At 38.4% G+C, this 22,267-nt stretch overlaps 2 protein-coding genes across 4 annotated transcripts in view; one reads left to right on the top strand and one right to left on the bottom strand.

The window, feature by feature from the left end:
- Positions 1-22,267, top strand: part of LOC116170367 — a 631,383-nt gene that overhangs the window by 267,653 nt on the left and 341,463 nt on the right. The gene's annotated exons all lie outside the window — the stretch shown is intronic.
- Positions 17,581-22,032, bottom strand: LOC116170352. Of its 3 annotated transcripts, none has more exons than XM_031486702.1 (3): positions 21,991-22,032; positions 20,589-21,926; positions 17,581-18,765 (listed from the first exon to the last, which is right to left on the bottom strand). In XM_031486702.1, exon 2 carries the CDS (start codon positions 21,920-21,922, stop codon positions 20,591-20,593), a length of 1,332 nt encoding a protein of 443 aa, XP_031342562.1. In that variant the 5' UTR covers positions 21,923-21,926; positions 21,991-22,032; the 3' UTR covers positions 17,581-18,765; positions 20,589-20,590. The 3 variants fall into 3 exon arrangements, with proteins under 3 accessions (XP_031342562.1, XP_031342544.1, XP_031342555.1); XM_031486684.1 differs by having other exon boundaries at positions 17,581-18,768; XM_031486695.1 differs by lacking the exon at positions 21,991-22,032 and having other exon boundaries at positions 17,581-18,768; positions 20,589-21,974.

Consider the following 22,267-nt stretch of genomic DNA (forward strand, 5'->3'; position numbering starts at 1 on the left):
TACTCCTTTTATACGTTTTTTTTGTTATTATTCCTATTAGTGGAAAGAAAATTATACAGAGTGGCTCAACGAGAAGTATACAGAGGGCTTTTAGGGTATTAAATTTAGAAATTTCGCAAAATCCTCGAACACGTCAATTTTGTATTCGAGGGGGACAACTTTTGGAATACAAATCACGAACCCAAGTCTTCACCCCTCTACGTAGGGAGCTTAACCCCTAAAATTTTAAATGGAATCCTATGGCAAATGGCACATTATTTGAAAGCCAATTTAATCGTGATTACTAATCTGCTTTGCTTTTTAAATTCTATTGATTCGTTTCGGAGATATTCATAACAAAATAAAAAGCAAAAGATCGGCAGGACCTGACGACTTTCCTTGTTTTTTGGTTCGTATAATCTCTCACGTAATTGTGAGGCCCTTAACATATTTAATTAATTTATCCTTTTTAACTGGCACTTTTCCAGAAGCCCTTAAACTGGCAAAAATTATCCCAGTTCACAAAAAGGGGAATAAATACACTCCAAACAATTTTAGACCTATCTCTATAACATCCGTCTTCTCAAAAATTTTTGAGTATGGCTTTTGGATAGACTAGAAAGATTTATTGTAAAATGTAGAATATTAATACCTAACCAGTTTGGCTTTAGACCTAATAAATCCACAACTGATGCAATTCTTTTCTTCTACGATACAGTGCTTCAGTCGATAGGGAAAAAAGAACTGCCTATTGGGATATACTGCGATATCACTAAAGCATTTGACTGTGTCAACCATAATCTACTGTTACAGGAATTGTCTTGCTACGGCGTCAGAGGCACTGCCCTGAATTGGCTAGAAAAGTTTCTTAAAAATCGAACGCAGTATGTCTCATTGCGACATAGTAATAAGGGATACACCACTAACGTTAATTCAGACACCATAAAGCTAAACGTGGGTACACCCGAAGAGAGCATTTTAGCACCGATCCTCTTTACACTATTTACAAACGATGTTCTGAGCTGCATCTCGGTTGATGCAACTCTTTCACTATATGCGGACGACACGGCCGTGGTTGTTTCACACCCGGATGAAAATGAATTACGGGCAACATGTAAGTATATTAACAATTTGAAAATTTATCTAGATGGTTTGAGAATAATCTATTATTCTTAAATCATAGCAAAACGAAATTTTTACAATTTCACAATTATCAAAATACTAATACTCTTGACATTAATATTTCTGTTAATGATGCTAATTTAGAAAAACCAACTACAGTAAAGTTTCTGGGCGTCGTACTCGATGATACTCTAAGCAGGATATCCCATAACAAAAACTTAATTATAGTATTTTACATTATTAGTCAGGTAAGTGAGTTTTTACTGGCGATAGGAGAAGTTGACTAGCGAGCCCTTAGGCGAGCTTGTCATCTCCTAGAGCCAGTAAAAACTATTACCTGGCGTATAATGTACAATATTTTATTTGTTACTCATTTGTAAACAATAGTAAACGTAAATAATATTAGTTCTTAAATTAATCTTGAAGAAATGTCTAAAATATCATATTATCCATGTAACAGAGACTTCGCATTAATTCTGGCCAATGAAATTACTAGATTACTAACTTGTAAAATTTTTACACGTCTGCTGTCAGTTTTACAGGTCTGCTGTCAGTTTTACAAGTCAGTAGCGTTTAAACATGACGTTTACCCGTTTGCGTTTTGTCTTGTTAATCTAACGTTTACAACTGAGTAACAAATAAAACAATTAAATACTGAATGTTATCGAGTACGCTACCTTAGGTACTATCTAGATGTGAAACAGCTTCGGATGTTCTACTTTGACTGCATTGAATTGCGGCTCAGGTATGGTTTGTGCCTCTGGGGTCGGTCATCCACCTTCAATCAAGTTTTTGTCACACAGAAGAGAATCGTTAGATGCATATGTGGTGCAAACTATATACACAACCCTGCAGACCGATCTTTACCAAGCTCCGCATACTCCCACTACCCTACCTATATATCCTGGAAGTGTGTAAAATTATATTTAAAAATAAACATCAACTTCTACATAATTATGACATACACAAATACCACACAAGAAATACTAATGACCTCAGAGTGCCACGAGGAAGAACTAATGTCAATCAGTCCAGTCCCTATATTACAGGAGCTAAAATTTTCAATAGCCTGCCAATTACCATTAAAACGACCAACAACTTCCATACGTTCAAACGTAATCTATAAGTTAGTTTCCTTTTAGACAAGATGTTCTATAACGTTGAAGAACCCTTAAATGATCCTGGTGCATCTCGGTACGTAGCAGACCGTTAATTGTATTTCTGTGTTTGTTTCATTGTTTCATTGGATGTTTGACTTTGTCCTATACATCTCTATGTTGAAACAGGATAAATAAATATTATTATTATTATTGAAAAATATTATTATTATTAAAATTCATGTTCAAAGATCAGCAGAATGCAGATAGATAGGTACTACATTTCATTACGATCAAATTTTTTCGCATCGCTGTGTAGAGGATAGAAACTTGGAAAAAAGTGACAAATCCGAAAAACGCGTATTCAAAAACCTAGGTTTATTCCCACCTTCTATGTAAATGTTCTGAACGCTTGACATACTTATTTGGAAAAAATGTTACACAGTGTATTATTTAAAAAAAACTGGCTAGGACTGTATTGTTCAAAGCATCACGCTTCCTTTTTGAATTGTGGTTATTCACGCTATATACATAGCAATCAAAGTTACTTACCTTTGGTTATTATGCTATTTGACAAAGATTTATTAATAGAATTGGCACCTCTCTAGAATTATCAATTCCCTGCTTTAAAGTGTGTACAAGGCTATACGTATGAAATTTTGTTTAACCAAAAAATCAGGCTTCTACTACTTACTTATGAACGCTACAATATACCTACGTTGTTGTTGTTCCAAAAGTGCATGTAGCATGTACGTTACAAGAACACCTATCATTATAATCATGGGGAAATACCCGCAAACAATAGGCTGGCTATATGTAGATTTATTAGCGTTTCTCTTTTACTTAATGAAAAGCTGTTAACCTACTCGTATATTGTTATGCGAATTGATGACCAACGGAAGCGGATGGTGAAATACGAGTATTATTGTAAAACACCGATTTCATATCTACCCCAACAATCTTCCGCGGTTTGCACATTTTACATGTAAGTTCGATTAAAACGATCTAATTTTGAATACATATGAAAAAATCAAAGCAAAAACCATCCATTAGAAACGCTTTAGTTAACCCGTGCACCACTTGCAGTAATAACAACAGAATAATTTATAAAAACAAACAGGCGAGTTGACTAATTCTTAACTTCCTCATTAGTAACGTTTAATAAAACGCATCACGTTAGAGGAGCCTCTCAGCACCCTTTGAATTAACAATGATTGTATGCATGTATGTTTGATTGTGGGGTAACGGTTAACTCCTGGGAATGGTCACCGCATTCTTAATTTAAACAATAAACGTTTAAGTTAATTATAAAATAAGACAAAAAACTGAATCGGAAACGTACATTGTCAAATGAAATATTTTTTTTAATTTTAAGTGTTACCATTGTATTATACAATGGTGTTACTAATTACCTAGTGACGGCATGTGCAAACTTTCAGTTTTTAGCGAAACCAACGCGCATTCCGGCTGGCGAGTATCGATCTACAAAGCATACTTCGACGTCATATCGACTTTGGATCTACGTAACATTGCAAAACGAGTTAATCGTATGATGTTCATGAGCGCGTGGCCTAATATCCTCTTATTAGGCCATGCATGAGCCATAACCATACATTGATTTGGTAAAATTCAAAACGGGTTTCATAGTTTTTATGACGGCTCTCGAAAGTCTGTATTGGCCGAATGGGAATCGTATGGCATCACAAAGCATCTCTCGATTCTTAAGCTAGAAACATATTTACCCGACGCGACGCAACGCAAGGCGATGCAACGCGACGTTACGAATTTCTGTCATCTGGATTTTCATAAGAGTGATCACACTTACGACATGGAACTCGACTTTACGCCGATCGACGCGATGCGATTCCAAATGTTTAGATTTTCGTCAAGCTGCATTGCGTTGCATAGCGTTGGCAGGTGTAAATCTGCACGCGCACACGTGCATCTTTTTTTCTTTTAGTTTAGTTTAACAATGGAAGCAGAGCTAATTGACCATGTTGCTCATACGAAAGTACATGTGGAATCGATCACTATTCTCTTCTTTTTCCAAAATCTTAATTAAGGTATGATATTCACCATCGTTTTCTCTATTCAAATTAATTTCGTGTACCCACACACTTCTTCTTTTACAATGCGCTTCTATGCACATAATAGCCACGCACGCTTCCTCAATTTCTTCTTCGTATTCATCGGAACTACCCAAATCCATCTTATCTCGTCTGTTACTTTTGATGAACTGGAGATGACTGTATGTATTTTATGGTAAGTGAAGTGGCGTTCCGTTGCGTGACGGCGCGTCGCATCGTTCAAATATGCACACACAGGAAAAATAACGAAAATATGGCGTAACGTCGCGTAGCGTTGCGTCGCTTCGCGTCACCTATATATGTTTCCGGCTTTATTCATATAAAGCTCGCTGCTAAGATACAATAGTATATTGCATAATAAGTGTGCTAAGAAGCCTATTTCGCACGAGTATTTTGCGACACGAGCGAGCGCAGCGAGCGAGTGTTGTAATAAAATCGAGTGCGTAATAGGCATTAGCACTCGAATTATGTACTATAATTTTTCTACGACTTGAATATAATTGATAAAAGATTGATAGATTACGATTGATTTGGTTCTAAATATTCGAACTTCGAACTAAAAATTAGAACTGTCAAGTGTCAAATGTCATGGTCTATTTAAAAGGAATACAAAATAGAACGTAACCTCACTTATATTCCATGAATGCACGCCAGCGAGCAAGAATTTTATAAATACTTTTTACTTAGATTGGAAGTGTATTGCAGGGTTTTTACATCCCTATTCCTTACTGCAATGCGAGTTTCATTTTAGCACCATAGATGCAATAGCCAATAGGATACAAGATACAAGTGTTGAAGTTGAAGATTACTACCTAACTAGCTCAGGTGGTGTTTGTGCTCTTATTCATTACAGTTTTGAACGGGTTCTATTGTTGTAGTTGCCAATGTATTAGGTACCTAACTATCGATAATACTAAGGCCTTCAAAACGCTGCTTCTTTTAACGAGTTTTCCCGGGAAGGAAGCATCGGACTACCCAGTATTCTAAAGTGCATTATTCCGTGTTCCATGCAAGTCGTAATTGGCACCATCCATTAATTCTTCGAGTACTTATTGTAGTTTTCTAAAATATAAAATAGTAGCAACAGAGTTTGCTTAATTAACTAAACGCAGCTTCAAACCATTTTTGAGTAGCCCATTGCGATTATGAAAAATAATTGGGCACGGCTAATAAATTACATACAGGCTCCATTCTCATACAAATGGCAACGTTTAAACAAATTATGAGTAATTCTGTTCAAATAAGTTTACAAAATGTGAAACATAACCTACAACAGCAAAATCTGACGTTACTTCATTCATTAGGCAGGGCTGACAACCTACTAAATTAACATTTCGCGTTTGACCTTTAACCTGTTACGTAATATATATATATTAAGTAACAGTTCTAATTTTCATTATGCAACCGTATGATATAATGAACGATTTAGACGTGCAGTACAGGGTGACATTTTGGGTATGTTTACGACATAGGAGTAGAAAAAAATCTTTATTGTATTTTGAATCAAAGGAGGGAACACACGATCGAACATCACGACAAACATGTACGCGCGTACCTACATGTTTGTCGCGATGTTCGATCGTGTGTTTCCAGCTTGATTCCGCACAGGGCCACGAATAAATTTGTAATTTGGAGGGACCAACTTCCGGCCTCCTTCAGCCTCCATTAATGGAAGTCAACAAATTTGCAAATAATTAAAGCACAAACGATGAATAATAGCTATTTATATATAAAATACCGGACAGCTTGAAATGATGATTTACAACACGATCGTAGCACCGACAATCTTATACGGAATTAACACTTCAGCGCCAACAAAGAGCAACAGACGAACATTGAGGAGGACAGAGTGGAAGGCACTCAGGATACTGAAGAAAACAGCAACCTCACAAGAAAGCAGAGAAGAGAACTATTAGAGGAAAAGACGTTTGCTAGGAGACTGAAGATGAGGCAGATGAGATACTGGGGACATACCAACAGGAGGAACAAAGACCATATCATTCGGGCTGCCAAGATTCTATGTGCCTCGGAATGGAACGTAGGCCGACCCTGCCATACATGGAACACCACCATAAACCAAACGGTAGAGGTCTCGGGAATTTCCATGGGAAGATGGGAAGAGAATAGCAGAGACAAACATCAAAGGAAGAAAGAAAGCAGAAGAATACTGGAGGTGGAGGAAGAATCAGCCACAAGGACAAGTAGCCGAGGGGAGGAGGAAAAGGGGACAGAAAGTAATGCGGGGAGAGGACAACAATAAAAAGAGCCACGAGGGAAAACAGGGAAGGGAACGAGACCAAAGGATAAGAACATCGGAAGCCAATGAACGCCTGGAGAAGAAGCTGTCACTAGAAAGCAGAGTTCCCTCTAAGGCAGAATACCAGTGGCGAAGCTGTGGCCGTACCCGTTCGGGTCGGATAACACCCAGTTAGCCGCCCCCCCACAACCCCCCCAATCCGCAAAATCCACCACATTGTTTGGCATATGTCGCGGCCCAGCGCGATGGCAACAAAGTAGTGGAGAAACGTCCCTGATAGTGTCTACCAGGGACGCATCCTCACGACAGTTGACTAAATCCTGGGAGAGGCGGCGACGCCAGGCATATGTCAAAGTTTCAAGTTTCAACAAGAGCCCGAAGTTCAATTTCAATTCATCAATTGAGATTGAAGGCATTTTGACGAGGTAAAGCCGAGCCAAATATCAGCAAAATAGTGTTATATAGGCACAACTTTGTCAGTGCGCGAAATAGTTTTTTTTTACGTTTGTAAAATAAAGTACATTTTTCATCAATTTGCGTTCATAAAGGATGCGCTTGTTTCGTCCACTAGTAGATAGCGTGAAAAAAAGTGCCGTAGCGGTTCACGCTACTGACTTGTAAAACTGACAGCTGACCTGTAAAAATTTTACAAGTTAGTAATCTAGCAATTTCATTGGCCAGAATTAATGCGAAGTTTCTGTTACATGGATAACATGATATTTTAGACATTTCTTCGAGATCAATTTAAGAACTAATTATTTACTTTTACTACTGTTTACAAATGAGTAACAAATAAAATATTGCACATTATACGCCAGGTAATAGTTTTTACTGGCTCTAGGAGATGACAGTATCCTCTTCCGACAATCCGTTCTTGAGGTATAAGGGAATATATCCGATCACGATTAGAGGTCGAGGAGGAGGGCTATGGTTGGTAGAAATTAATTCCTTTCGTTGAGCCCTTTCATTAGAGTATACCATGAAGGATAAAACTAGTTCCACCACACCACCACCCCCTCCACCCCGTGCTTTGATAAGAGGACAGAAAGAAGGGCAGTAGTTGGTAGAAACCGGTTCGTTCCTTTATTCGTGCCTTAGGCTACCTACTGGGAAAAATTCCAGGACTCTAGGACCATTCCCCAAGAAGTAGTTCAAAACGGTAGAAGTGGGTCGTGACGGACGGGCGGACGGACAAAACGCAAACAATAGCACATTTTTTTTAATTCTTAAAAAATGCGCTAAAAAGTAACGTAACGTGACATTTTTTTAACGCAATAGTTGTTTGCACTAGTTTTGAAAGTGATTTTTTTTCCATGAATCAGTTTTATTAATGAAGACGAAGCCCGAGTTAATCAAGCAAATTCATGAAAAAAAAGACACTTTCAAAATGTGTTGTACACGAAATTTTTTTGTATAGTGATCCTGATCCAGGCCCCGTGAAGTAAAAAATTTAAATTTACAAGAAAAAAACAATAAATAGTTATCCCGACAAAAACAAGTAGAACAAAAACCCGGGCTTTCTACGTTCAGTCTGTGAATATAAAATTTTACATTCAAAGGTTCAGTAGATCGCTCGTAACACACGTTTAAAATTCCGTCGACCGATTCGGTGACGTCACCGCTCCCTGTTGAATACGCAGGTCCTAGATAGCGCACCTTTACTACATTTATAAGCACAACACCGTGTCATTTTAGTACAAACCAACAAACACAGATAATCTGTGGTACAACGTAATATTTCGTTAGACCAATGAATAAAGAATACCTTTCTTGTCTCACAGTGGAAGTGTTTACACGCGAACTGAAATACGCATGTAAAAAGACAGATAATACGCAACTGCAAATGTATAATAGCCGGTAAGTGTGGGAGCGGTGACGTCACCGCATTCGTAGTAAATATTTAAACCCCTGTAACTAGGAAACGGGACATGACACTGACACCGGATTTTTTTGTTGCGTTTCTAAGAATATTATATCTTTAGTTTCAATGTAGTCACAATTTATGCTTCACTGGGCCTTTAATAAACATAATTGAATAATATCAAAGAGTATATTGATAATATTGACATTCGCGATTTACTGCCACTCAAAAATTGATGCTACCTACTGTTCATAGATAGGATTAAACGCCATGGACACGCATAGCATAAATCGTGGAAAAAAAAGTGACACTTTCCATACGATTTTGCGTTAAAAAAAGTCCGGTAACTATTCGACTGTTCGACAATTTTGTTCCGTATGTTCCTGCACAACAAACTTCGTGGAATTTTGCAGTGGACTTGTTTTTTTCAAATTTTCAAAAACTAATTTCAGATTCGTGATTTTTTTATTCAAAAACCACCAGATACCAAATTTCGTCGAAATCAACATTTTTTCGCACCCCTATTTAGGGGGTGCCCTTTTTTGGTAGCAATTTAAAAAAATTATTTGCAAAACCGGAAAGGGCATACAGCAAAACAAAGACTTACCACCAGTCTCTGTAACTGTTATATGGTTGCTGAGAAAAAAATTAAAGGAGAAATGGAAACTTTACCACTTTTTTGAGGGTGGCTCCTAAACGAAATACGTTGGACCCTCGGTATATTTGGAAAAATGCTTGTTTTTGTCCCCTTTACCAGTTACCACCCAATTTTTTACTTGTATGTAACAACCTGTATATTTCACCAATGAGCTGATACCTATACATGGAGTTAGGGTTAATGAACAGTTTGAGATCTTACAATTAAACTCGGCGGAATGCATTTATTTGTAAACGGCCTATATGGATAGTTTTGGTAAACTATTCGGATGAGATGGTGAATTATGAAATTTATTAGTAGAATAGAACCTCTTACGCATCGCTCCTTGTTGCGCGAACGCTGCTGACTATCCTTCCCTCTCCGTCTCACTCGTGACTCCCGACTCGGCGAGCGCGGTAGCTGGCGGGTACAGACATGCAACAGAACATCGTAACGTAACACCGGTGCGTAACAAATTTGGACGCAACTTTGCAACAGCGTAACGGTGTAACATCGTAACATTTCGGCGTCCCATCCGTTGTCGGTATTTCATCGTCACATCAAAGGGATGCTACGCGTTGATGTTGCACGTGGTATATGCATGTTTGTAGTTTGTACCACTTTGCGAACGTTTCCTATTTAAAATGTCAATTCACTTTAGTGCGTACTGCAGTTGAACATGGAGTGGACGGAGGATGCTGTGTTAAACTTTATTGAAGTGTACAGAAAAAAAGAGATTTTGTGGGATACCATTGACTAATGGGAGTATTAGTCAATGGGGATACTAACCACTCCTTTTATTATAATAAGATTTTAAAAAAACGACGCATGGGTATAGAAATTGCACAAGAGGTTAAAATCACGACTGATGATTGCAAGAAAAAAATTAATGGTTTGCATTACAATATACCTAAGCTGCAGCAGCAACGTCCATTATTCTTTAACAAGAAAATTAAGAAACTGATGGGACGGTATACGGTGATATGTTTCGCGCCAATGTTACAGAGCGGTGTTCTGTTGCACCTCGCAATCCAATCACACCGTAACTTCGTCCTGCAACAAAAAATGTTGCAGTGAAGTTACGTTACGATGTTCTGTTGCATGTCTGTACGACCGTAACTTTTTTATTACGACAATTCAACTCATGTATAAAAAATCGCATAAGCCGCAGTGAAATTGTCACTTTGACAGCGGCAAAAGTTACCTGCAACTTTTCCAGCGACAAATGCACTAGTGGTTTTTTCACTTATTCATTTTCGAACCAATTATCGCATTATCCTTTCCCATATGACTAGTTTGACGTCTGTCAATAATTGATTAATTTGGTGAATTTCTTGTTCGTTAAATTGTCCTGCCGAATTACACTCGAGGTTTGTATTTAAACCGAGTAAATTTGGGTTGTGGCAATTCAAATCTGTTTCCTTTTAGCAATTGGACTCGAAAAACTGTCAACCTAAAAATGCTCCACCTGCGGTGTCGCATTTTTATTAGTTGACAGTTTTTCTCGTCTAATTACTAGGCAACAGATTTTTATTACCTAAACAACCCAAATTTACTCGGTAAAATACAAACCTCTTGTGCAATTATAAGTGACAATTCAACTCATGTATAAAAAATCGCATAAGCCGCAGTGAAATTGTCACTTTGACAGCGGCAAAAGTTACCTGCAACTTTTCCAGCGACAAATGCACAAGTGGTTTTTTCACTTATTCATTTTCGAACCAATTATCGCATTATCCTTTCCCATATGACTAGTTTGACGTCTGTCAATAATTGATTAATATGGTGAATTTCTTGTTCGTTAAATTGTCCTGCCGAATTACACTCGAGGTTTGTATTTAAACCGACAATTCAACTCATGTCTAAAAAATCGCATAAGCCGCAGTGGAATTGTCACTTTGACAGCGGCAAAAGTTACCTGCAACTTTTCCAGCGACAAATGCACTAGTGGTTTTTTCACTTATTCATTTTCGAACCAATAATCGCATTATCCTTACCCATATGACTAGTTTGACGTCTGTCAATAATTGATTAGTTTGGTGAATTTCTTGTTCATTAAATTGTCCTGCCGAATTACACTCGAGGTTTGTATTTAAACCGAGTAAATTTGGGTTGTTGCAATTCAAATCTGTTTCCTTTTAGCAATTGAACTCGAAAAACTGTCAACCTAAAAATGCTCCACCTGCGGTGTCGCATTTTTATTAGTTGACAGTTTTTCTCGTCTAATTTCTAGGCAACAGATTTTCATTACCTAAACAACCCAAATTTACTCGGTAAAATACAAACCTCTTGTGCAATTATAAGTGAAAAATTCACGGTAATGTTATAGAAAATAAAATAATCACAATGCTTTGGAGTTTGGAGCATCGCATGAGCTATAAATATTCGAAATCGATGTCGTGAAATAAAAAGTTATGATAGTTCAAAGTGCCCACTTTTTATCTGCTACACGAAATTTGAAAGTTGACGGTCATTTTTCTAAAAAATGTGCATAACAGGGTAGGTAAATATGAATGATTTAGATTCTGCTATAAATGTACTTTCATTTACAAAAGGAATTATTGATGTATATCGCTTAGTTGCTGAGAAAATAAATACTTTCGGTGGTCTAGTCGCGCGCGCGAAAATGAGTAAAGTTCAACTTTAGCGGCCTATAACTTTTGTCACGACCACGGGAAAATGTCGTAAAGCGAAATTCTGTGTCCCAATTCCTTCTACTGTGAAAAAAAAACTACCTCAAATAAGCGAGATAGCGCCGTCTCTACGCTGCACTACCTATATGCAAAAATAGCTATTTTGTGCATTAAGAACGCAAAATGATATATTGTCGATTGAAAGTGGCAGTTGCCGCGCGACGAAGGACAATCAATTTGCGCTCGAATTACCAAAGGTATGCCTATACGTGACGTCATTGGGATAACTTGGCTCTACCGTTCAATACTTTATTACTTTAATGGGGTTTGTGTAGTCCTACCAGTTAATAAAAGTGTATCCCCTTTACGGAAGTGATAAGATTTTTTTGTACTCATTGAATGGAAAGATAATGTTTCCAAGCATCCTCGATGCACGGGAAAACGACTTTCCCGCATCGCGGTGTTTTTTAGTTTCCGCTGGAGAGAACGGGTTATGCGCGTTCTTCGGTTGGTAGTACTTATTGAAGTCAACAAACGTCATGTCATGGTTAACTGTCATCTGCTGTAAAATCAATTAAACCGTTGGTTGAGGGTATTTAGTGCGATTAATCGGAAACAGACGTACACTAAGTTTTACGTAAATATATAAACAAGAACTCATAACGCAATCAAATTATTTTTCAGAATTGGAACTCAAGAAAAAGTAAAATTTATTGTTAAAACGTCTTAAAATCTCACCAGTAATATTCTGCAACTATTCGCCTATGCAGTTTAAGAAAGCACATATTAACACACACAAAGCTTCCAAGGATTTTAAATGTAACGAGTGTATTTACGCAACTCAAGATATTCAGTGCAAACGATGCAATGCCGTGACCAGTAGTAGCACTCATTGCAAAGGCAAAATATTATGTATTAACCAAAGATCTGAAAGTTTTAAATGTGACCAGTGCGATGAAAAGTGGGTAGTTACAAAATTATGTTACCAACCAAACATATGATTGTGTTACCAACTCATGATTAAAAAAAAAGCTAATTTACAAAACTTTATTAATTTTGACCTTTTTTTACGCAATTCGTTACAAAAAATATTGTACCTAACTCTTTCGGAAAGAATTTTCCCGCATTCGCACTAAATGCAGCACTCCGTACGGTCGTGCTGCAAACAAAGTGCTCATGCGGGAAAATTAACTTACCGAACTTGTTAGGTAAATAACTAGTTCAATCCATGTCAAATGCGTCAAGTTTCTCACATTAAACTTACAAAGCATCAATTATTGCATGTTATCAATACAAATATTTAAAGTTACAATAAAATATGTAAGTAAAAAAAGTAAAAATTATATTAGCGTTTTCAAATAAGGATGAGACCTCTAGCGGCAATAAAAAAAACTTAAAAGGCTGATTAAATTTCTGAAATAAGTATATTAAGTCATGATACAATAAAAGAAGATATGACATCGCGCAGGTGGGCGGACCTACGTGACGTCACGCAAAGAGTAAAACGAGGAGTAAACAAAGAAACTGTAATTTATCGCTTGTATATTTCGTGGAAGTACATATTTTAATTGCGAGTTTTTAATTAAAAAGCGTTTAAAATGAGATGTGCGGTGTATGGCTGTCATGTAGACAATCAATCGAAGAATTATGATCGCGAAATAAAGTTTTTTGGCTTTCCAAAAGCTTAAGAACTTACAACGTGTATGGCAGCGTTTGTGTAAGCGTAAGGACAAATTTAATATTTGCAGTGCGAAAATTTGTTCAAAACATTTTACTGAAAGCGATTATGCTTAAAGCACGAGTTGTTGGGGATATGCGCCAAAAAATTATCGACCTCTTAAAAAAGAAGCTATCCCGTCAAAATACCTGCCAAATAAAATAGAAAAACGCGGTTGTCATAAGAGAGAAGAACGAATTGCAAGAAGAGAGCAGAACAAAGCTGTTGCAAAATTTCGGAAAAGTATAATGTGTTTTCTGTGCTGTATAGACGATTAATCGTTTTGAAGCGAATAAAATAGGTTTATGTAATTAAATTTACGCGAAAACTTGTTTGTATTAAATTGTTTCAATTAAAAAGAACGATTATACTTATAGAATGTGACAATGAAGATACCATACCACTATGAAACCCTTACTTTATTTATACGACATGCGGCCACTCAACCAATTTTATTTTATAATTCTGAAGGAGTACTTACAATGGGACAAATATGTAACAATTAGTTTTCTATACAAGGCAACCGCCCCAAAGAAAATCAGAATGGATTTAATGAGATAAAGCATTAATAATCATATAGAAAAACCGTGCAAACTCAAAACGTTACTCTATACGTGACGTCATGCGCGAACTCGGACGAATTCAATGCGGCTACGTATCATATCTTCTTTTATTGTATCATGATATTAAGTGGTACGTTTAGCTTCTCTGTTGCCTTATATTTATATCTAAATGCATTCCTAGATGCATTCAGTATGATTACTCAACCAAATTAATTGAGTAATTGCAATGGCACTTCTAATTCAAGTATGAAGCCTATGTCATTTTCAAATTTGGCGGTGATTCTTGTGACGTCATTGGGATAAAAACGTCATCTGCGTTTAGTTATAGGCATACCTTGTCTTATTGTACCATGGAATTACCCACAAGATTTTTTCTAGAATCCGGCAGTTCACATATTTATGTCCATGAACTTGGCAGGCCTACTACAGCAGACCATGGTTCTGCTTACTCATATCGTTAGTGTTCCGTTAGTGCACGTTAGTGCCGCTGAAGAAATCGTTAGTGCACAAAAAGAAACCTACTAGTTTTAAAAAATATTTGTGGGCCTGCTAACTTCATGCCAGTAGACCCATTTAAGAAAATCGATGCAATCTTTACACTAGTTAAACTAGCAGCGTTAGTGCTCGTTAGTGCCGCCAATATAAACGTTAGTGCTCAACGTGTAACAGCTCAAAACGTTGTAAAAAGGGGTCTGCTAACTTCATGCAGCAGACCCACATTTGTCAAATTGGCCCTGTCCTAATGCGAATTTGAAGCAGCTCGTTAGTGCTCATTAGTGCTTCACATGCGAACGTTAGTGCTGCAAGGGATCCGCGTCAAAAAGGTACCAAACCACCTCAAAATTAAATTTGACTTATTGGGACCTGCCAACTTTACGCCAGTAGGCGAACGAACGAAATCCGTTTGATTTTCTACTTTAATCGACCGGTAACTATTAGTGCTCGTTAGTGCCGCCAATATAAACGTTAGTGCTAAAAGTGTACCAGCTCAAAACGTTGTAAAAAGGGGTCTGCTAATTTCATGTAGCAGACGCACATTGGTCAAATTGGCCCTGTCCTAATGCGAATTTGAAGCGGCTCGTTAGTGCTTCACATTCGAACGTTAGTGCTGCAAGGGATCCGCATCAAAAAGGTACCAAACCACCTCAAAATTAAACGTGGCTTATTGGGACCTGCCAACTTCACGCCGGTAGACCAACAAACGAAATCCGTTTGATTTTCTACTTTAATCGATCTATCACTTTTAGTGATTGTTAGTGTTGCAAAAAAAAGTTAGTGCTCAAAGCGCAAGAGCTCAAGCGTGAAATTATGGGTTTGCTAAATTCATGCAGCAAGCCCACATTTATTAAAGTGGTCCTGCCTTAATGCGAATCTGAAGCTACTCGTTAGTGCTCGTTAGGACTTCACTTGTAAACGTCAGAAATAGAAACCAGAGCTAATAAAGACATCACTAATTTAATCGTTATATCGTTATTCACAAAGCAAACTCATATTTTCACATCTTGAGCTGTTGCGCTTTGAGCACTAATTGATCGATTAAAGTAGAAAACCAAACGAATTTCGTTTGTTGATATACCGGCGTAAAGTTGGCAGGTCCCAATAAGTCAAGTTTAATTTTGAGGTAGTTTGGTACCTTTTTGACGCGGATCCCTTGCAGCACTAACGTTCGCATGTGAAGCACTAATGAGCACTAACGAGCTGCTTCAAATTCGCATTAGGACAGGGCCAATTTGACAAATGTGGGTCTGCTGCATGAAGTTAGCAGACCCCTTTTTACAACGTTTTGAGCTGTTACACTTTGAGCACTAACGTTTATATTGGCGGCACCAACGTTGGTAGTTTAACTAGTGTAAAGATTGTATCGATTTTCTTAAATGGGTCTGCTGGCATGAAGTTAGCAGGCCCACAAATATTGTTTAAAAATAGTAAGTTTCCTTTTGTGCACTAACGATTTCTTCAGCGGCACTAACGTGCACTAACGGAACACTAACGATATGAGTAAGCAGAACCATGGTCTGCTGTAGTAGGCCTGCCAAGTTCATGGACATCACATATTTTCAAAAATTTAAATTTTTCGCTCAAATGAAAGATGTCATTTACTCGTTGTTATGTACTCTGAGCAATGCATATTTGATTTATAGAGAGCGAGCGTTTTTTAACGTATTTTTTTAAGAATTAAAAAAATGTGCTATTCTTTGCGTTTTGTCCGTCCGTCCGTCCGGACCCACTTCTACCGTTTTGAACTACTTCTAGGGGAATTGTCCTAGAGTCCTGGGATGGGGGGGGGAGGGGGGGTGGAAGTAGTTTTATCCTTCATGGTAGTCTAATGAAAGGTCTCAACGAAAGGAATTTATACTAACCGTAGCTTCCTCCTCGATCCCTTGTCGTGATCGGTTATAATTCCTTATATATCTTAAGAGTGAATTGTCAAAGGAAAGTACTTACAAAGGGCGATTGGGACGTTTGGAAGAGATATAACCCTTGGGCATTTAAATAAAATTTGATACATAGCCACTTGGAATAAAACCAAATTTAACGCCACTTTCAAAATTTCGTTTTGCGTATGCGCAGTGCCAACTTTCTTATTTATGGAGGGATTTAAATGAAATTTGATACATAGCCACTTGGAATCATGGAATAAAAGAAAATGTAGCGCCATTTTCCAAATTTGGTTTTGTGCAGGATGTGCAGTGCCAACTTTCTTATTTATGGAAGCAATTTCGTAGGGGTGTTTAAAAAAATGCGCTTTACCTGCACAAGGGTTGGGCACAATTTGTACTTGTTTATTTGTTGCTTTATGTTTATAAGCGACACAGCCGTCTATAATTACAAGCCATGCTGAGAAGTTTGGCAGCGTTGTCCGAAAGTCATTCGGAGGGCCGATGCAAGTTTTAATGGCGTCTTTTTGCTCTTGAAAACTTGAATTTTTTCTCTTTTCTGTGTTTCTCCTTGGCCGTTTTAATACCGAAGAAATATACTTAGGCAGCTTACACTTGTATACAGGGTGGTGCCTAGCGCAACGCAGCATAGGGATTTCAATGGTAATTTGTTTATAGTCAATTACTAGCTCCCCTAATTATTTTAGAGCAAAAGTCTAAATATGTTTCTTTTAGAGAAAAAAATACTGCATCTGTTCATACTTTTAGTTATAATTTTCTATTTTTCAAACCGTAGAAATCGAGAAAATAAAATTATACGATTAAACGAACTTACCTAAGTGAAGTTCGATCGTAATTATATGAGGCGTCCAGTCCGAATATATTATCTTGATTATTTACCATGTAGTCCGCTCCCAGCGCTACTCTGCGTGCACCATAATAAACTAAGAAAGCAAACTTACTCCCTTTTCCCCTTACCACGTCTAAGCGGCCACCGCCGGAAACCCGTTACTCATTGTTTAAAGAAGTGTTTACTATGAGCAACTTGGGGTACTTTCGAACGGGAGGGCGGGAAGATAATATATTCGGACTGGACGCCTCATATAATTACGATCGAACTTCACTTAGGTAAGTTCGTTTAATCGTATAATTATATTCGCGTCCAGTCCGAATATATTATCTTGATTATTTACCATGTAGATGTTCAAAGAAAAAAAGTTGCGAATAGAAGAACACCCCACACAGGTAATCTTGTGAAAAAAATGTATTATAAAGATACATTGTTACAGTAAACTAAGTCAGAAAATAAAGTAATTCTAGAAAAAAAAAACTTTAAATGGAAAACGTAACAAATCGAAGTTAATAACTTCGTAAAGCTTAGGTAAGTATAAATTAAATGTATGTAGATACACTTATACATAATTCAAGGTCGTTTGGATAACCTTAAGATTGCATTGGCAAAAGCAGTTTTATCGCCAAGGGGTCGATTGTAGAACTTAGCGAACGTCCCTGTTTGCTCTGACCATCCTACGGTTCTACATATTGATTCTAAAGAAACCCCTTGTCTTAAAGCAGCTGAAGAAGAGGAGTGCCTCGTAGAATGAGGTTTGAATCTTGAAGTATCAATGCCAGCTGAGCCTAAGGCATGCTTAACCCATTTGCTTAATGTTTGTTTAGATGCAGTGGAATGAGGTCTCTTAGTTGTGACGAACAAAAAGTCTTGATTCGGTGCTCTAAGGGGCTTTGTTGTTGCGAGATACTTCTTTAAAGTTGACGCTACGCAAAGACTGGGCTTTTCACTGTAGAACGGAATATGAAGCGTGGGCTGTTCCTTATTAAGTCCTGATGTTTTTATTGGATCCGTGATATTAATCTGGATTTCCTCCTGACTTTCACTTATATTTGAGAGCCTAATCAGGGAAAGAGTTTGAAGCCGACCTCCAGTAATAAGCGCCAATAGAGTAATTAACTTTTGAGAGAGCATTCGGAGGCTCAATTCCTTCGGTAAACCTTCGAAATACGACAGCAGCAACTGAGGATCCCATGTGTTTGAATATCTTGGTTGAGAAGGCCTTAAACGAGACATTCCTTTCATGAATCTTTTAATGATCGGATCTGAACCTAGATCCTGATTTAAAATAAGGCTTAGTGCCGATCTATGGCAATTAATAGTTCCGTATTTGGTATTATGCTTCTCCGAAGTTGTTTGTAGAAGGGTCACCACCTCCTTGATCGAAGGTTGAAACACTGGGGTCTTCTCTGCCAGACAAAAGGCCCACCAAAGGCGGTAGGTTGAATTATATTGTTTAAATGTAGATTCCGCGATCGACGCCATCGTGGTTTCCACTGCAATCTCCGGGACACCTTTTCTTAAAAAAGACTCCCGGATAATCTGGCGGCCACCAGGGAAAGTTGGTAGGCCAGAGGATGATTGCTGCTAGAAGGCAAAGACAACAAATTAGGGGCAGGGTTTAGATATAACTTTTTCCCTATTATTAGTCTGGAAAAGAGTGGATACCAGGCCTGAGAGGGCCAAAAGGGAACCACTAACATGCCCTCGGCCTTGTCTTGGATTATCTTTTGTAGGCTCCTTAGAACTAAGTTAAAAGGAGGAAACGCATAAAAATTTAAGTCTTTCCAGTTCAAGGTAAATGCATCAACAGCAAAGGATCCTGGGTCTTTATGCCATGAAACGTATTTATCGCATTTGTTATTAATATGTGAAGCAAAAAGATCAACCTCAGGTTTTCCCAAATTGTCGGTTATAAGGTAAAAGGCTTCTTGGGACAATGACCATTCATTTTCAGAGAAAATCTGTCGGGACTCTTGATCCGCTACAAAATTGTCTGCAGAGCTTATATACGATGCAAAAATCCAAATATTCCTAACTTCGCACCACTGCCAAATCTCTCTCGTTAACTTGGAGAGCTTTGGAAATCGAACGCTGCCCATACGGTTAATGTAAGCTATGGCGGTGGTGTTGTCGCATCGTAGAAGAATATTACAGTTAGAAAGAAGATTTGCAAAACATCTTAGACCGTAAAAAACAGCCTTCAGTTCTAAAAGGTTTATATGAAGTGTCTTTTCTGATTCGGACCAAAAGCCGTGAGTTTTCTCAGAGCCGCAACATGCTCCCCAACCTGACAAGGAAGCGTCAGTAAAAATCTCAGTAATAAAAACGTCGTTTCTAATGTTATTAAATGAGTTTAAAATCATTTCTTCCCACCAGTGAAGATCCGGAAGTAAGGAAAGTGGAATAGACATTGACGCACCAAAGTCACCGCCATTTTGAGAGAGAGCTAAGAATTTTTGTCGCTCCAAAGATTTAGTATGGAGCCAGCCGTATTTAACAGCTGGACAAGCTGCAACTAGGAAACCAATAAACCTTGCAAATTCTCGAATTTTGCATGTGGAAGTTTTCTTAAAAAGTGAAGCCCAATTTTTAATATTTAGCTTCTTTTCTAATGGAAGGCTAATTTTCATATCGGTGCTATTAAAAATGAAGCCTAAAAATCTTTGCGATCTGCTGGGGGTTAGAGAACTCTTTTCCTTATTGACAAAGAAACCCAAAGACTCCAACAGAGCGACCAGCAAATGTGTGTTATCCGAACATTGTTTGAAAGAATCCCCAAGAATGAAAAAATCATCCAGATAGTTAACACATAGGATGCCCTGTTGACGTAAAGTAGACGTTACTGGTTTCATCAGTTTCGTGAAACAGTAAGGCGCCACTGAAAGTCCAAAAGGGACGCATGTGAATTCGTACAATTGATTATCAAATCTAAACCTTAAATATTTGCGATAATCTGGATGAATCGGGATGGAAAAATAAGCGTCTTTGAGGTCGACCGTTGTCATGAATAAACCTGTTCTTAATAACCCTTGAGCCGTTCTGTGATCCTCCAATTTAAAATGAGGAGCAACAACATGGACATTTAGTTTCTTAAGATTCAAAATAAACCGCATTTTTCCGTTAGATTTTTCTGTTAAAAAGATTGGCGAAACAAAATGGTCCGGTAAACTAGTACATTTTGAAACGGCTCCTAAGGTTAGAAGCTCTTTGATAGCCGCGTCCAAAAGGATAATTTCGCTGGCGGAAAAACTATGTTTAATTGGACCATCCGAAAATGGAGGGGTCTTGGAAAAAGGTATTTTATAACCTTCAACCCAAGACAAGACTGTGGGATTTGAGGTCACTGTTTTCCAGACATTTTTAAAAAACTGCAGACGGCCTGCTAAAAACAAATTATTACCTACCATTAACGGTATTTCTGATGTATTGATGATTTTTGGGGCATCGAGAGTCGCCCTCTCTGTGACCTTACCTCTCTCTTTCGGTAGGTCGGGCGTCTCCGGTTTAACTGACCACTAGTAGCTGTATGTGACTTCTCTGCCCCCCCTCCCTTCTTTTTCTGAAACGCAACTGAATTCTGTTGGTATCTGTTGTAGAGGGGCTGGGGTACACGAATCTCCTTTCCGACCTTTTCCATAGTCTTAATGGCTTGGATCTTGTCACCTAAATCGGGCCCGAATAAAAAATCTCCAGGAGGGATTTGTTCCACTAAAGTCTTGATATGTTTATTCATGAGAGGAAGAATAAGTTGACGTCGCTTAAGGGAAATATCGTTGAAAAGGCTACAAAGCAAGCGTCCAGAATCCGCGATACTTGATAAAATTCTATCCTTGGAAGCTCTAGGAATATTCTCCTCCTCCTCCAAAATCACATTCAAAGAAATGCCCAGGGCAGCTAAAGCCTTGCTCAGCCGAAATTGGTATTGTGAATGCGTTTGGTCCCTGGTAGAATGAAGCGTATTCAAGTTGGCCTCGACCTCTGGGTTAATACGAGGGGGTGTAAGAAACTTACAATTGATAGGGAGCTCGTATTTTTTGAAGAGCTCATCACACTCTTCTTTAGGAAGGCCAAAACCTAAAATATGAGTCCAAATTGGCTCTACAGCCTTGTGTAAATTAAATGTTGACTTTTTCTGCTGGTTTGGATCGGGACCCAAAATAAGTCGAATTTCTTCAAAGATGCCCGCATCATCAAGCAAGATTAGAGCAGGAGACTCCTCTTTTCGGGGAGAAAAATCAGCAGAACTAGCCACAAGCGCCGCACTACTCGAGTGACGGCCGCCAGGTCCAACGAAATCGATAGTTGCGCTATTAGCTGCGCGACTCGTGTCAGTACGAGTAAAGAGAGAGAGAGCGACGCTGGGGCTGCGGCTTTCTTGTTCCCTTCGAAAGGGAAGCTTTGTAGAAGTCGCCTTACTCGAAGAACGACCTTCACGGCGACCTTGAGTGTCGCGCCCGGGATTCAAACTCGTCTCACTGGGAGAACGACGTTGGGACCTGGAGCGCCGCCGCCGCCGCCTTGAAGAATCCGACTCACTCGGAGAACGGCATTCTCTATTCCCTCGTGAAATTGTTTCATTACGAGAACAACTTTCGCGGAAGCGGGAAAAATCTCTTTTAGCCCTGTCTCTCTCCTTTTCCAACTTATCCAATTTCCTCTTGAGATCTCTAATTTCTTTGTTAAAAGAACGCTTAGTCGACGATCTACTCCTAGATCTGTCTCTTTTATGTTTACCCATTGTCCTGTGTTAAATAATAGATTAAATAATAAATTACTTACGTAATCGTAGTCTAAAAAACTACGAACCGCTGAGTAAATGGAAAAAAACAAAAAGAACCAGTTGACGCTGCAAAACAACGGAGTACAGTACGTAGGCACGGAAGAAACGACCGCACAGCAGAGTGCACCAAAAACGAATGAGTAACGGGTTTCCGGCGGTGGCCGCTTAGACGTGGTAAGGGGAAAAGGGAGTAAGTTTGCTTTCTTAGTAAGTCTTAGTTTATTATGGTGCACGCAGAGTAGCGCTGGGAGCGGACTACATGGTAAATAATCAAGATAATATATTCGGACTGGACGCGAATAT

The sequence above is a fragment of the Photinus pyralis genome, unplaced genomic scaffold, assembly GCF_008802855.1.
Source record: "Photinus pyralis isolate 1611_PpyrPB1 unplaced genomic scaffold, Ppyr1.3 Ppyr1.4_LG1, whole genome shotgun sequence".
Lineage (NCBI taxonomy): Eukaryota > Metazoa > Arthropoda > Insecta > Coleoptera > Lampyridae > Photinus > Photinus pyralis.